Source organism: Pristiophorus japonicus, chromosome 16, assembly GCF_044704955.1.
Source record: "Pristiophorus japonicus isolate sPriJap1 chromosome 16, sPriJap1.hap1, whole genome shotgun sequence".
Lineage (NCBI taxonomy): Eukaryota > Metazoa > Chordata > Chondrichthyes > Pristiophoridae > Pristiophorus > Pristiophorus japonicus.
The window spans coordinates 40,280,497-40,297,840 of NC_091992.1; the positions used below are offsets into that span (position 1 = coordinate 40,280,497).

General features: G+C 44.6%; 1 protein-coding gene across 1 annotated transcript in view; it reads left to right on the top strand.

Moving 5' to 3' along the window:
• LOC139227020 (eosinophil peroxidase-like) overlaps positions 1–15,682 on the top strand; it is a 28,614-nt gene extending 12,932 nt beyond the window's left edge. Inside the window, exons 6-12 of the mRNA XM_070858110.1 lie at positions 2,455–2,615; positions 4,650–4,908; positions 8,250–8,420; positions 11,639–11,876; positions 12,802–13,007; positions 14,560–14,721; positions 15,447–15,682. Of these exons, the coding sequence (XP_070714211.1) occupies positions 2,455–2,615; positions 4,650–4,908; positions 8,250–8,420; positions 11,639–11,876; positions 12,802–13,007; positions 14,560–14,721; positions 15,447–15,523 (1,274 nt within the window). The 3' untranslated portion in view covers positions 15,524–15,682. The remainder of the gene's footprint in view (positions 1–2,454; positions 2,616–4,649; positions 4,909–8,249; positions 8,421–11,638; positions 11,877–12,801; positions 13,008–14,559; positions 14,722–15,446) is intronic.
• Positions 15,683–17,344: the final 1,662 nt, after the last annotated feature.

Genomic DNA, 17,344 nt, shown 5'->3' on the forward strand with positions numbered 1-17,344 from the left:
CTTAGTTATAGAGTCCCCTATCACTACCACACTTCTATTCTGCTCTTCCCACCCTCGTACCCAACTGAGCCATGGTGCCTTGGTCTGCATTGTGGCTGTCCTCCCTGCAGTCTTTCTACTTGTCCTCACAGGTAGCGAGTACATCGTATCTGTTGGACAGGTCCAGTGTCTGTAGGAACTCTTTCTCAAGTCCAAATCAGCATGGATTTATGAAAGGGAAATCATACTTGACGAATCTTCTGGAATTTTTTGAGGATGTAACTAACAGAGTGGACAAGGGAGAACCAGTAGATGTGGTGTATTTGGACTTTCAAAAGGCTTTTGACAAGGTCCCGCATAAGAGATTGGTGTGCAAAATCAAAGCACATGGTATTGGGGGTAATGTACTGATGTGGATAGAGAACTGGTTGGCAGACAGGAAGCAGAGAGTCGGGATAAACGGGTCCTTTTCAGAATGACAGGCAGTGACTAGTGGAGTGCCGCAGGGCTCAGTGTTGGGACCCCAACTCTTTACAATATACATTAACGATTTAGATGAAGGAATTGAGTGTAATATCTCCAAGTTTGCAGATGACACTAAACTGGGTGGTGGTGTGAGCTGTGAGGAGGATGCTAAGAGGTTGCATGGTGACTTGGATAGGATAGGTAAGTGGGCAAATGCATGGCAGATGCGGTATAATGTGGATAAATGTGAGGTTATCTATTTTGGGGGCAAAAACACGAAAGCAGAATATTATCTGAATGGCGGCAAATTAGGAAAAGGGGAGGTACAACGAGACCTGGGTGTCATGGTTCATCAGTCATTGAAAGTTGGCATGCAGGTACAGCAGGTGGTGAAGAAGGCAAATGATATGTTGGTCTTCATAGCTAGGGGATTTGAGTATAGGAGCAGGGAGGTTGTACAAGGCCTTAATGAGGCCTCACCTGGAATATTGTGTTCAGTATTGGTCTCCTAATCGGAGGAAGGACGTTCCTGCTATTGAGGGAGTGCAGCGAAGGTTCACCAGACTGATTCCAGGGATGGCTGGACTGCCATATGAGGAGAGACTGGATCAACTGGGCCTTTATTCACTGGAGTTTAGAAGGATGAGAGGGGATCTCATAGAAACGTATAAGATTCTGACAGGACTGGACAGGTTAGATGCGGGAAGAATGTTCCCGATGTTGGTGAAGTCCAGAACCAGGGGACATCGTCTTAGGATACGACGTAGGCCATTTAGGACTGAGATGAGGAGAAACTTCTTCACTCAGAGAGTTGTTAACCTGTGGAATTCCCTGCCGCAGAGAGTTGTTGATGCCAGTTCATTGGATATATTCAAGAGGGAGTTAGATATGGCCCTTACGGTTAAGGGGATCAAGGGGTGTGGAGAGAAAGCAGGAAAGGGGTACTGAGGGAATGATCAGCCATGATCTTATTGAATGGCGGTGCGGGCTCGAAGGGCCAAATGGCCTACTCCTTCTCCTATTTTCTATGTTTCTATGTTTCAAACTGTCCTAAATCCCTGCTACTCGGCTCCCCAACAGTCACACCCTCCCTTTCCTGAACCTGTGCTTTCATCTGGGGTATGGCTGTATTGTGGATAAATCTGTCGATAAATTCTTTCCCCTCTCTTATGTGTCGGAGTGACTCCATCACACACTCCAGCTCAATGAGCCTGAGCCGGAGAGATTTCAGATGGAGACATCTCCTGCAGACATGTTTGCTCGAGACAGTCTCACTGTCCACAAACTCCCACATACTGCAGTCCAGACACATAACCTGTTCTGCCATGTCTTAGTCTAGCCTTATTTAATTTATTAAAGTGTTTATACAATGATTTAGGGTTAGGGTTAGTTATATTAATGCGTTTAACTAGTTAAGCTATAAGTTTAATACAGTACTTTATAGTTTCTTGCACCTCGTTTAAACCACAGTCCTAGGTTAGTGAGAAAGGTGAGAAAAAACCCTCAATACTCACCAACCAATCAACTACCTGCTTTCCTTGTTTTTTTGGAAATAGTTGAAGGTTCTGCCGCCACTGATACCTCCTCCAATTAGGTCCTTCTCCCTCTTCTCTGAATTCTCACTCCTTTATTCCCAAATAAATCACTGTTTAAGTCCACTCCAGTTAAAACACACTGGGCAGAGCATTCTGCGCTTCTACATTCAACGGCATTGGAAATATATCAGCGTTTCTTCATAGTTGCTGGGTCAAAATCCTGGAACTCCCTCCCGAACAGCACTGGGATTACCTTTACCATACGGACTGCAGTGGTTCAAGAAGGTAGTTCACACCACCTTCTCAAGGGCAATTAGGGAATGGCAATACATGCCAGCTTTGCCAGCGACTCTCACATCCCATAAATGGAAAAAAAGCTCAGGTGCCTGTTCTATGGGTGTTTCTCTGTATGTTTGTCCTCCTTCATTAACAGTACGAAGGTAATACTTGTCAACACCAAACATGTTCACCACAGGTGATGTACGTGTGAACGAACAGCTGGGGCTGTTATCATTTCACACAATATTTCTACGGGAACACAATCGCTTAGCGAGAGAGCTAAAGAGACTGAACCCGCACTGGAGTGGAAATACAACCTACCTGGAAGCGAGAAAAATCATGGGAGCTTTTCAACAGGTAGAGAGAAAATGTCATTGGTAAACTAGTGGTTATGTGACTCGCCAACTAATGTTCAAATCCCACCACAGTAAGTTGGGAAATTGAATTTAATAAATCTGGTCATTTGTGGCTAATACCAGATTTTTTTTTAATCCAACCTTCTGAAAAGGGTCCAGTCACTATTACCAGGTCTGGCCTACATCTGATGCCAGTCCCAAATTGTGTGGTTGACTCTTACTGTCCTCAGGGAAACTAGTGATAGGCAATAAATACTGCCTTGCAAGTATTACATCCCAGTACAAATCAACCAAAATATAAGGACAGCGACTGAGATTGGTTTCACTGGAGATTGCGTTTGTGATTTTTTGGTGGTGTAATACTTGCAAGGTAGTAGTTTTGCTTCTCGCTGTTATGTTTTCAAACAAACCTGTTATGTTTTCAGTCCTTTTATATTGTTGTATAAGGTGTTGGTCTGACTCCATATTGAGGACTATGGTCACCTGATCATAGGAATGAGCTGCAGAGGGAACGACAAAGAGGATTCTGGCTGTGTCCTGAGGAAAGGCTAACAAAATTAAATCTGTTTTCTTTGGTGACTGAGATGAAAATTATGAAGGGAATTGGTAAAGCAGATCAAGGCAAGTTGGTCATTATGCTGAAAGGATCAATCCCAGGAGATACACGTTAAAAATGAAGAAATTAAGAGTAAGAAGGGGAGCGAGGTGAAACTTTTTTAGAAAATGATTGATGGATATGTGGATTAAGCAACTACAGAAGGACATTGAAGTGAACACTTGGCTTCCCCTAGTTTGGAGTCAGACAGTCTGGGGTCAGACAGTGGGGTGCCCCTGTTCTGGGGTCAGACAGTGGGGTGCCCCTGTTCTGGGGTCAGACAGTGAGGTGCCCCTGTTCTGGGGTCAGACAGTGGGGTGCCCCTGTTCTGGGATCAGACAGTGGGGTGCCTCTGTTCTGGAGTCAGACAGTGGGCTGCCTCTGTTCTGGGGTCAGACAGTAGGGTGCCCCTGTTCTGGGGTCAGACAGTGGGGTGCCCCTGTTCTGGGGTCAGACAGTGGGGTGCCCTTGTTCTGGGGTCAGACAGTAGTGTGCCCGTGTTCTGGGGTCAGACAGTGGGGTGCCCCTGTTCTGGGATCAGACAGTGGGCTGCCTCTGTTCTGGGGTCAGACAGTGGGGTGCCCATGTTCTGGGGTCAGACAGTGGCGTGCCCCTGGTCTAGGGTCAGGTGGCCTGTTGTATTCAAGCGATTTCTTCTTGCTGAGGTAAAAGGTTGGTCAACATGAAACCCACTTATTGGGATATGAATAAAGAGAAGCTATTAATTATGATATCTAGTATCTGTGTTTGCTTTCTGAACTCCTTTACTAGCCCACGTCCCAGGGTGAAAGGGAGATTTTCTGTCACACTCACTCCCAGACCAGCAGTGGCAGAAACCTTGAGCCCTCTGTCTGGGCCACACCTGTAACCAATGCACAAGGTGAAGAGATCTTTTTCGAACAGGAAAAGAAAGAAAGACTTGGATTTATATAGTGCCTTTCACAACCACTGGACATCTCAAAGCGCTTTACAGCCAATGAACTACTTTTACAGTGTAGTCACTGTTGTAATGTATGGAATGCTGCAGCCAAATTGTGCACAAGCAAGCCCCCACAAACAGCAATGTGATAATGACCAGATAATTTGCTTATGCTATATTGATTTGAGGGATAAATATTGGCTGGGACACCAGGGATAACTCCCCTGCTCTTCTTCGAAATAGTGCCATGGTATCTTTTACGTCCACCTAAGAGAGCAGACAGGGCCTCGGATTAATGGCTCATCCGAAAGACGGCACCTCCAACAGTGCAGCACTCCAATAGCACTGCACTGGAGCATAAGCTTAGATTTTTGTGCGCAGGTCCCTGGAGTGCGACTTGGTCCCACAACCTTCTGACTCAGATGCGAAAGTGCTACCCACTGAGCCATTAGCTGATCCCTTTTGAGTTTATTGTTTTTAGATCAAATTACACTGAACGATAACTTTTCTCACTGCTGCAGATAATAAATCACAGAGACTATGTTCCCCTGATAATTGGGAAGGATGCAACACAGAAATTTCTACCAGATTACGCAGACTACGATGAGTTTGTAGATCCCAGTATTGCCAATGTTTTCGCAACGGCAGCTTTCCGTTTCGGACATCTCACCATTCGCCCAACACTGTCCCGCTTTGGTGAAAACTACCAGGAGCACCCTGAGTTCAAAAACCTGCTCCTGCACCTGACTTTCTTCACTCCCGGGAAACTGGTAAAGGAAGGTAGGTAGCACCTTTTAATACTACTGCAGCATACTCAACCTGAGACATTGGATTGATACTGTGAGCACTGTTGGATTTCATTAATGGGCACATAGCGGGTGTTTTCAGTAACTAGATTCTAGCTGTGAGTGTATAAGGTTTACGGTATAGAGCTGAATACTGAAGTGCCTATTTTTCCTGACCCTCCCTGCCCCAGCAGTAGGCAGGAGCAGCACACTCAAAGTACACTGTTCCCATCCATAGCTTGTGGAGGGGGAGGTGGAGGGTGGGGACTGTTATTTTTTGTCAAGGGCCATCAACATTGCCCAGAGGCATCCCAGTTCAGGGCTGCTCCAGAAATGCCTAGTGCTGGTAAATAAGAGGAAAGTGTATGACAGTTGCAGGCCTCAGCCTCGGGACCTTCTAACTGCTGTTTTCCCAGAAGGTCCAAATGTCATAAAATCATCATGGGGAGGGAAAGGGGAGCTGAAAGAAGGCTAACAATTCTTTCGTGTTTTTTAGACTGCCCCCACTCCTCTGCAGACCTTCCCATCTGAACGGGTCCCAGTGCCAGCCCTAATACTTATATTTCAGGTATCCTTCCAATTAGCCGACCAATGTGCTGACAATAACTAAAGTGAGATGCGAGGTCAGGAACATCAACCCCTACATTGTTTACACAAGTTCACTCAGGACCTGCTCTGCCTCCCACCTGTCAGGGAGGTCCTGGAAATATTCTTCTGAGGTAAACATCAGGAAGATCAAGCTCTTGGTGCCCTATAGTTGCACATAATTAAGATCATACAGACACCAAATTACACACCAACCTGACTGGGGACATACAGCACTGATCCTCCATCACAGCTGGGTTACTATCCTGGAATTCCTAACGCCATTGTGGAACCACCATCACTGCAGTGGGTCAAGAAGGCCCAGCAGATCCACCATTTCAAGGCAACTACAGCAATAAATACTGCTTTGCCTCAATCAGCCACATCTCATGAATCAATTTAATGAACAGTTTTCGCTCGCCCGTACACATGACATTAGAGAACTTGGGTTTGTGCTTAATAAGTTGGGGGATGCTGGTTATTCCCTCTAAAAATGGGGCAAGATGCTGGTAGAAAGTGATTCCACCTGATATGTGGACCTGGATTTACCCCAAAAGAAAAACAACCATTTTTCAGGCAGTTTGTCATGTAAAATGGGTCAAAGAGGCTCTTCACCTAAACTCTGCCCCTAGAAATGGCTGCCACTGTTTCCCTCTCATGAGCTTGTTGTGAACCCAATCTATCCACCTGGTATCCATTGAGCATGCCCCACACATTGAAAAGAAACAGCGCTGGGCGCAGCCAAGTGTCGCACAATATTTCCAATTACTTACCACCCTGATAAACACCACCACTGTAACAAAGCCCACAGGTCGGAAGCGATTGGGAAGGTGAACGATGTGCTGTTTTGACTGGGAGTCATTTCCATTACTTTAAGCTACAGTTTCTGAGCATTTCAAGCACTTTGTGAAACTTGCTCTGAGGTTTGAAGGAAAAGAATAGATTTCCCTCTGGTGACTCCATTGTTCTTGTGCTTTGTGGAAGAGGATGAAGAGGACCCTAAGAACGAATAGATGGAGGCCAGGAGAGCGCAGCATCCTACACGCAGGCAACCCCTAAACTGAAAGTACTTGAACCGCAGGGTCTACCGAAAACCGAGGACCTATCGAAAAGGCTGCTTTTCCCCGGTCACCAGCAGAGCTAATGCCGACTGTTGGAACCTGACTGACAGCCTCTTTCCACCAGTGGCTCGGCCCTAAATGTGAATTAAACAGAAATTGCTAGAAATACTCAGCAGGTCAGACAGCATCTGTAAGAGGGAAACAGTTAAAATTTCAGGTCGATGACCATCCGTCAGAACTGACTTTTATACATCCAGATATTTCTAGGTAACCACTGGTGACATTAGTTACATTAGTCAGTCGGCAGTTAATTGCTGCATTAGACATGTCTCAAATTCCCTATTCAGGCACAGCTCTAAATTCAGACAGTTCCATAGAGACCCAGCAAAGCAGAGAAAGAGAGACATCAAGTTCTTCCAAATGGTTGATTTCCTGCAAATGCAGGTTGCCATTGATTCCACCCCTGTGGCTATACAGGCCCCTGTCTGAAAGTCAATCAGCTTCATCAACAGGAAGAGATTTCATTCTCCCCAGTGTCCAGGCAGTGAATGATACTCACCACCTAGTTATGCACGTCAATGCATGCTACCTGGAATAGAAATGATGCATTTATTCTCAGGCTGCACTGCTCATACACCAATGCGATGAGGGGCTTGATAGAAGACCAGGGGTACACAGTGTAGCCTTGGCTGATGATATATTTTCACAATCCACGGTCAGGTGCTTGTGAGATCATGTAAATGAACAGATATCCCAGTCTGTCACTTTACCAACAAGGTCAGGAAAATACCGGCAATGCTCAAACACAAAGCAAGATCCTGCATGTTTCACTTTGAACATTGCAGCCCATGGGATATCAACAGTTCAGGCCACTCTTTTATGTTTATTAACGAGAGGATTTTAACCCAAATCCCAGTTTCTGGAAGTTCAGTTGTTATCTATGTGCTCTGTGTTGGATCTGGTTTCCTCCACCACTGCCTTCAACATGTCATCTGAATTTTTGACCAGTCTCACACTCTGTTCATACAGTGTGGTTTGGTTTTTGAGTTCATGTTTCTCATGGAGCAGGCCAAACACCTGCTGTTATTTGGTTGGCTTTGATCTGCTTTGTTTGTATTGTAATAATTATTGGGCATCATAAATCCATCAATGACTCACTTCTTCACACAGATAAAGACAGAATTCTATTCTGGGTTAAGTTGTGTAGAAGCCTCGTATCTCAATTCTACTGCGCTGCAAGTTATTGTTTGTTTTGAATGTTCAACAGTCAGAACTGAGGAGTTCATTCTGAGTGAAATCTCAGCCTTTTTCCTTCAGATTCACCTCAGGCTTTGATACAGGACATTACCTGATAACACACAGTTACAGTTTATTGTAATGCAACGAACCACGGTCTATCTTCTGACTCCTGCCTGTCAAGAGGAAGGGCTGATCTGCGGTGCTGTTCACTCTTATATCAATGTTGCTTTAGGAATACTAATCCATTGGGGAACATGGTACATCTTGAGTAGTTTGTTTCAGTGGTGTTTTTGTTGGGTAATAATCATTGTCACAGACATTGCCGTGCTATTCAGTTGGAGATCTTTAACTATTGGTCACTCTACCACCAGTTGCAGATTAGAGAGTGGGATGAAAAACGAGGAAATGGATTAACAAAATGTGTTTCACTGTGTGTGTGTTTGTGTTTTAGGTGGAGTCGATCCCCTCATGCGAGGATTGTTGGGCTCACCCGCCAAACTGCAGACACAGGACAAGATGATGCCAGACGAACTGCGCGAGAGGCTGTTTGAGTTGACCAGTAATATAGCGCTGGACCTGGGTTCTCTGAATATGCAGCGCTCCCGAGATCATGGAATCCCAGGTAACAGGAAGGCAAACACAGCATAGAGTATAACTCGGACAAACATGTTGTTAAAATGCCAGTTACTCCAATAACTTCATTATCCAGAGTCATTTTTCAATCACCAGAGAGTGCGGAAATGGGATCAAAATCACACCTCTGGGTATCTCATCTGTTGTCTTAGATCTGTAGGAATTATTTATGACTTTCATACCTCCCACTGTACGTGTTAAGAGTGGGGTTCATACTCCTGAATCCATCTTTAGCAGAAAACCACATAGATAAACTGGGCTAGAAATTCATTATAGCCTAGGAATGGGCGATATCTTTAGAAAAGTTTGAGAATTAGCACCAGGCGCTAATGCTTTAGATTGCACATGAAAGTCATTTTCACTGCTCAAAGAAATGATTAGAGCACTAAATCAAGTCTTAAATGCCAAGCTCAGTGGCATTACACTCAAAAGGTGGACCAATATCGGGTGCAGTCGAATATCAACTCATCATTGCCACAGGCTTTTCCCAGTACTTAAAGGGAAAGTTCATTGATACTGCAGCACCTCATTTGCATGCTCGCTGTGCAGCTGCCTCAGCAAGGATAAGTACAAGGAGGAGGACATGGAGGACTGAAGCAGGTGTGCTCATGGCAGATTCACCTCAGTCATGTGGTCAGGGTGATTGAATGCTCAACAAATGCTACATACCACCATCTGTACCACAAGCTTCACACTGCCCAAAGGACCACAACCCCATTGCTCACCCACCAGCAATCTCTATCAACCAACACTAACACCCACATCTCGTGCCCTGCACACAATGACAGCTATACAACTATGGCAGGCACAAGGGTTAATAGTTATTAGAATGATTGTGATATGTGTGATATGTTTATGCATAAATGTATTTATGGAGTTTGCAATATTTTGTGGTCTCTCTCATTTCATCTTTGCACCCAGGAGGGCGCTGTGATATGGCATGACACTGGGATGGTATGATGGGCATGTGGTGAGCAAAAGGGATCTAGGGTTTAAATCATCCTGGTGTGAGGCTGAAGGTGTGTTTAGAGGAGGTGCAGAGTTCTGTGACCACCACCTTGGCGATGCAGAGTCATCTAATACACTGCTCCTTACTTAATTGAAGGTCAGAGAGGTGCTGTCGGAATACCCTCGGAGGGTAAGGCTTCCTGGTGGGAGCCCTTTTGTTCATCCTCATCGCTCTGCGCATATGTTCCCATGTTTTTGGCTGCCTACACTCCCTCTTCCATAGATTCTGGAGGGCAAGGTGGCATGCCAGCACAGCCCCCAATAATGTTGCCAAGTGTAGCAGTTTGAATCTTTGAACAAATAATGTAGCCAGTTTGCACTTGCCAGAAAACTGCTAATAAAAAAGAACCTTGAAATTACTCATACAAACTGATCCACTGACTGAAACTGACAAGATACCACTGAAACTAACCAGCCCAGACAGCTATGAGTGATTAATCCAGATGCCTTTAGATACCTTTAAATAACGTCGCTGGAGCCGGCTTCCTGGTCGAGGCGCAAACGTAAGTGGCCAGAATGAATTTTGCAGATTGGGCACCCAGTGAGCATTGCACGTTTACTGACATCATGATCTCCCTGGCGTTGAAGTCCCCAACAGTACCGGCGGCGCAATATGGTGGTCGGATTTGGTGTGTGGTGCTGGATTCGCCTCACCCTGGTGCTATTGAATCAGCGCCTCATTGCAGCCCTCTGCAGGCGCTAATGGGAGGTGCTAACCTACTCAATCTCCCAGAGATTTTTTGTTTAACCTCTTGCACATGAGGTAAATAAGAACCCACCATAACTATTCTGGTGTCGTCAAGTGCCCGGTAGCCAAACCGACCATCATTTCAAGTCTGTTGAAATCTTTAGATATCTTCACTTCATTAGACCAGGATGCATTTATCCTGGCCAACTGAAGTAAAAAACTAGGTATTGTGCCAGCATTTAATAAGGAGAATATAACACGGGATATATGCCAAACATTACTTACCAATATATGGAAAAACAATTTGCGTTTTTCACAACTCATGATACCCAAAGCAATTTATAATCAATGAATTACTATAATGTTGCTATTATAACGTAGGGAAAAGACGGCAACTGATTCGCGCACAGTAAGGTCACACAAACAACAGGGAGATAAATGACCAGATTATTTGTTTTTATCGATGCTGGTTGAGGAATAAATATTGACCAGGACATCAGGGAGAACTTCCCTGCTCTTCTTCAAATAGTGCCATGGGATCTTTTACATGCTCTTGAGAAGTCCACGTTTTAATGTCTCATCCAAAACATGACACTGCCAATACTCCTTCAGTACTGCACTGAAACTGTAGCCTAGATTATATTCTCGCATCTCTGCAGTGGAACTTGAACCCACAGCCTTCTAACTCCAAGGTGAGGGTGCATAATCCATTATTACTTCAGAGTAATTACTGCATATTATATAATTACTGCAAAGTGATTACTTTATAGATATGATAATTACAGAATAATGAATGTAAATTGTGTGATTACTACATCATGATTGCCGCTTATATAATTGCTGCAGAGTGATCATTGTAAATTCTGTGATTACTGTAGATTAATGACTGTGGAGTAATTATTGCAGAAAAATAATTGCATATTCTTTTCTTACTGCAGACTCTTTATTATATGTTTGATGATTACTGGAGAGTAGTTTTCGTATATTCTACAATGACTGTGGAGTAATTACTACAGGTTCTGTGATTACTTTGATACATTTGCATCACATGTTTCACAGGGTGCCCAACGAATGAATCTTCCTCCAGTTGTGTAAAATTACAGTGATTAAAAGGCTGATGTGAGTTCTAATAGACTTCAAGAATAGATTTGTGGGTTGTGGTCTATGGTGTATGGAGTCATAAGACTCATGTTCACACCCCCTCTACCTGTTGAGTTCTGAATTTTAGGCAGTGCCACCAGAGTGGTACTAAGCAGAAGCCGTTCCTCCAACCGCCCCCCTTTCACAAGTTATGGTAAGATAAATAACAAGGGAGTGTCCTCCCAGACCATTCCACAAACCTGTGCTTGGTTAGCTTCAGAAAGGCACTGCTGGAGTCCTGGCACAGATCACACACCAGCCTTTCTAAGTTCGGAATGTTGCGTGGCAATAAAACCTGTTCATCGTGTACTTTTTATAGTGCAACTGTCACACATTAACTCACAGGTGTATTTTCTCTCTCAATGTCACAGGTTACAATGCTTGGCGGAAATTCTGTGACCTTTCACAACCCAAGAGTCTGACTGAACTTACTGCAGTCCTCAACAATGCACAATTAGCAAGGAGATTGATCAGGCTGTACGGAACCCCAGACAACATCGACGTGTGGCTGGGGGGAATCTCTGAACCCTTCGTAGAAGGTGGGAAGATGGGCCCTTTGTTCGCATGTTTAATAGGAAAACAATTCCAGAACCTGAGAGATGGAGACAGGTAATGGGCAATATTACCAGAACAAAAACACCTGAAAGCTTTGATATTCGTTGAATTGTAGGTTTCCACTTCAATTCAAGGGATCGCAGATCAGAGACCCAGGGCTTCCTGACACTCCAATCTGCCAGCCTGGTTTGTGATGGGTTCAATCAGTCATTAGTTGTCTTGCTGGGTAGAGCATGTTGAGATTCTGGTGATGGTTTTCCATCACTGTGCAGAAAACTGTGAAGATTATGCCACTGGCCTTTTCCTTTCCATTGTGCCAATCAATTGGAGACTCACTGAGGCCAAACCCAGCATTAATTGTTCCGCCTCCTGAGGAAGCTCAAGGGTAGTGGCCCTAAAACCATCGTGCTGCAGTCACCGTCCCGTTCCCGCTCCAAGGCAAGTCCAGGCACCCCTCTGATTCAGGCGGGAGCCTCAGTACTAGGTGCGAATCAGGACCCCAGGACGTACATAGGACCTCGATGCAATTTCAAGAGTGGCGTGTTCACCGTGCACACTCTGCCCAGTTGTACCGGGTGATGAACCAAAATAGGCAAAGACTAATTTTTTCCCCAATGGTCTGTGATTATGTGGAGGACAGGAGATGATTAAATGACAGAAGTGGTAATGATGTAAGACAAATGGAGGCAAGAATGTTGTCCAGGCCTGTACAGTGAACACAATGGATAATCCTAGTTAAATCTTCAGACTGAGAAACTGAGTCTGTTCCTTAAATTATGTAAAATCCAACCCCTCATCACACACCTGCTAAATGTGTGATCAGTGAAAGTTTTGTCTCTTCCCAGCATTCTCTGTGGACCAGTTGCAATACTCAGCTCAGTGAATGCAGATAGTCTCTATGGATTGTATGCAGTCAACAAGTAGGTCGGATTTGTACTTTTCAGACACTTCACAATGATGTTTCCTCTTTATTTTTTAGATTCTGGTGGGAACATGGAGGAGTTTTTACTGGCAGCCAGCGTCAGGCTCTTGCCCAAATCTCCATGTCCAGGATAATCTGTGATAATACCAGGATTCAATTTCTTCCTCGGGATGCATTTAGATTCAGACAATTCCCAGAAGGATATGTAAACTGCAGCCAGATACCACAGGTAGACCTGAGTGCCTGGAAGGAGGATGTGAAAGGTATGGCATTCCTGGGCTGGGCCCAGCTTCCACAAACCTGACATTACGGTTCATTTATGTTTGAGTATAAAACCTAAGCAAATCTGCTGGTGTAAGAAACGGGCAAAGAGAATCTGAGAGCTGGGACTCTGAACTCCATTAACATTTCTCTCTTTTAGTGATTCAAACTTTTCATTCAGAAGTGTTTATTGTCTGCTGCAACTTTTTCCATCTGCTCTACTGTTCCAAGGACTGCAAAAATGAAGGACCAATAGGGTTAAGGACAAAATCATAAGGAGCAGGAAATTTAGACCCGTTAACATAGATCAGATCACCTATCTGCCTCCTCATCATATCACTCAACCTCACCTACTCTTCTCATCCTATCCTTCATCTTCTCACCCAATCCCTCAATCATGTCCCTCCCCAAAAGCAAGCCTAATTGTCTCCTGAACCCATTTATGCCATCCACTTTGATAGTCTATTTGCTCTTAATTTTAAGCTTGTGTCCTTTGGTATTTGATCCCTTCAATCGCCCTGGGTCAGATCTCTAAAAGTCTCCAGAGGCAGTAATCTTGTTTTTGTGATCAGAACTGCAAATACTACTCCAGATAGTGTCTGACCAGCACCTTATAGAAAAATAATGCAACCTCTTTACATCTGTACTCTGCCCTTCAGCTAATGCCATTGTTTAATATCATGGCACGGATTGTTACAAGTTGCTGGCCGGGAAGAGTGTTGAAGTGCCGCACACATGGCACACAACACAACATAGTACAGCAGAACACAGGACAGTGTATTACAACATAATACTGCACAGTACAGTGCAGCACAACACAGGACAGTGTATCACAACATAATACTGCACAGTACAGCACAGTACAGTGCTGCACAATACTATAAAGCACAGTGCAACACCTGATCTTGATCTCAACTCCACTTTCCTGCCCACTCCCCATAACCCTTGACTCGCCTATCATTCAAAAATCGGTCTATCTCTATCTTAAATATATTAAATAACCCAGCCTTAACAGCTCTCTGGGGTCAAGAATTTTCTGCCCTATGAAACTCATACTGTACCAGCTGGCTCACAAAGATGAAACCAATTAGCCATCCATATAAAAGGTGAACTGAGACATTTCCAAAACACAGGCAATCACTAAAAGCTGGTCGCAATAGTTTCCGTTAGTTTCTTTTCAGTGGTTGAAAATTCCTTTCTTTATTCATGTGTCAAGAAGAAATGCCACTCTGTTCTTCCCTGTGTTTGGTTGTCACTCAGGGAATTGAATGGCCTCTCTGGAGTGATTAGTTGGATGGGCTTTACTCATTTCACATTTACTTCTATTCTTACATTTGCCAAATACGCTGTAGAATTGAGCTGTCTCCAGATCCCACCTTCCATACCACAGAGATTCACTTCACATTTTTCTGCTCTTCTGTTCTCACTAATTGTTCTGTTTCATTTTCTAGTATTCTGAGCATTGTGCTGTGATGTACACAACGCTTCTTCAAATATTCCCAGTAATTCTAGGCGTCCCCTCTCCTGATCAGTGTCTATTTGTTCCCTTTACAGTGACCCCCTGTGGCTCCATTCCTGTTATTGCTCAGGGCCATTTCTCGATCTGTAAATCCTCGGTCAGGTACACCTGTGAGTCTGGATTCAAGCTGGCGGGGGAGGATACGATAAAATGTCTGAGCAACGGACGGTGGAACTCTGCACCACCTAGCTGCAAAGGTAAGAGCTGAAATCCAAAGCCTCAGTGAGTGCTATTGCTTGACATCGGGGTTTAAAGGTTTGAATATAAACGCAAAGGCGGTCATTTTCATCTTCATCATTTGAGTGCTAATCTGGGAGAGCGGATCACCCATCTAATCCTCATCCCATTGAAATCAAAAACAGGGGAGCAATGTGTTCCACCAGATTATCGCCCAGGCAGTGGTAGTGAAAACCAACCCAAAACATTTTATTGTATTTAGCCCATAAACACTTTATCAACTTCTCAGAGACTTGCAACTCTGCTGTCATATTTTACAGCATGAAATTCTAGTTGACCCTACTCTCCAAATCTACTATACCCGAATATGACAGAGAAATGCTCCACAATAGGACCTTAGTCAATTTATCCCTCAGTATATAATTTGTTCTCCTGCTGCCCGACATTCCATTCGGTCCCATTGACCAGCTACTTCTTCCTGCCGGTTTCAGGCAGGAAACTGACCAGATGCACGCAGATGAGGCCTGGGAGTTAAAATCACCCAGCTCTCACACTGCCAAGGTCAGCATGATCTGCCGCCCGCCTTGGCCCCCGCTTGCCCGATTCCTGCCCTGAGTTAGAATCGGCCCTCTTGTCTCACATTGTTCTTCTCCTCCTGTAAAGATCTTAGCCTTGGTTCCAGAATATGTCTTAGATTTTATGATGTGCAGATAAACATGATGATCTACTCTTGCAATTCTTTCAGGTCCCAAGCAAACTGGATCTAATGGAAAAAGAAAGAATGGAAGAAAAGCTTCACGACCTAGAGGAGATAACAGATAATCCGTGCTAGGGTCTCAACGTGATCTGAAGAAGTTAGCATTTTCTGTACAATTTACAACAAAATATCTTAAACCAGGAAAATCAATTCCATGTGGATATGAGAACTACAATGGCAAGGGAGATTACTATTTTCTAACAGGAATGTTCACTTGTCATACAGCTGGGGTATATCAATGTTAATACCGCTATAGAGCGAGCAAAATTGCAACTTTGTTTTTTTTTTAAATAATGGTTCTATGGTGGTTACTTGACAGCAGACTGACAAAAATGTGTTCAATATTATATCAGGAAGCATCATCCTACAGCTAGCTGCTGGTGATTAAATTTGGTTAGAGGTTCAGACTGGGAAAGATGGTATAACCAATTTCAGTTATTTTCTGGGGCACTTACTCTTTACAGTTTAATACGTTTCCTTTATTTCCAATGCACACAGTGATCTTTACCAGTAGAGTGTTAGAGGGATCTGCTCCTGGGTTTCCTTAGTAACCTGAGCAGGAAAACTAGGAGCCACTGATGGAGTCTTTTCAACACAAAAACTGCTTTTCATACTTGACGCTGTTAATGTGTCGAGCAAACCCAGTCTCAGTTGAGAGGTCTGATCCCGTGATCTGGCTCATTTTCAAACTCCTCTCCCCAAATATTACACCAGGGGAATCAGGGTCATTTATCCAAAGAGTTGAGATTTTACCAGTCGTTCTGTGACTTACATTTTCACAATTACCATTTCTAACAGAGAGATTTTCCAAACCACACTGCAAACATGATTCCCTCAATTCACTCACTGAACATTTTCCCTTATAGTTTGTTTAATCCCCCTCCAATATCTTCTCCATTGAAGGAACGTTAAAGGAACAATCCACAGTAGCACCGCAGACAAGACACTGAGCAACTTTCTGCTACTCAAAACAAACAAAATGTTAGGAGTTGAGCAAAGGTCTCTCAGCACATTGTAGCCCATTCCAATAATACACTAACACTCCCATTGAAGCCCTTTGCTAATGAATTATCGCCCGGGGGCAGGCGCCAGAAGAGACCCGCCCAGAATTGCCCCCGGGATACCGCGTGCGAAAACGGGGTATCGTCGCACCTCGCACTTTCCGCCCCTGGCGGGAGTGCACATGACAATGATGTAATCACCGTGCGTGCCGACCCCTTTGTGCCTCGCAGGGGAAATTGCCCCGTGGAATGCGAGGTTGGCGTGGGGCGATGCCACCGACAGCTTCGCGGGTCACGAAGCTGTTATGCCTGGGGCGCCCCGGCCGTTCTTAAAGGCGAGGGCCTTGGCCACTGCCGCTGTCTTTTATTCTTGTCGGCCAACTTTGCAGTCGGTTTGACAGTGCCAGCCATTGGTTTGGCTGGGCCACAAACATGAGGCCCAGCACCCCTCTTGGGTGCCAGGACACTGGTCAGGCCGAAACCCTCCCTGGTGGCCTAGTGGGCGCTGGAAAGCGGCTGCAGAGTTCGCTGCAGCCATCTCCTTTAAAAGGGGTAGGAGCGTTGTGACATGTTAGCACTATTGCCCCACTACCAGCTCGCGGAGGCGAATTATGCCTCCCGTATCATCTCGCAGATTTTTTTGATTCAAATTCCCCAATTTCGGGACATTTAGCTGCCCATCTTGTCGGGCTCTAAATTTTCATTTATTTCAAATTGTGCACCTCAAACGGGGCACAGGGCAATTTTGCCCCCTATATCTCTCAGTGAGATTTCCCCATGTCCATTGGATATGATTGGTTTACCATCCCTCCCAGCTCCCTTTCTCAATCCCCCAGTGCAAATTGAGTCCCATTTACTGCATACTTATAGTTTTTGAGCTGTGGT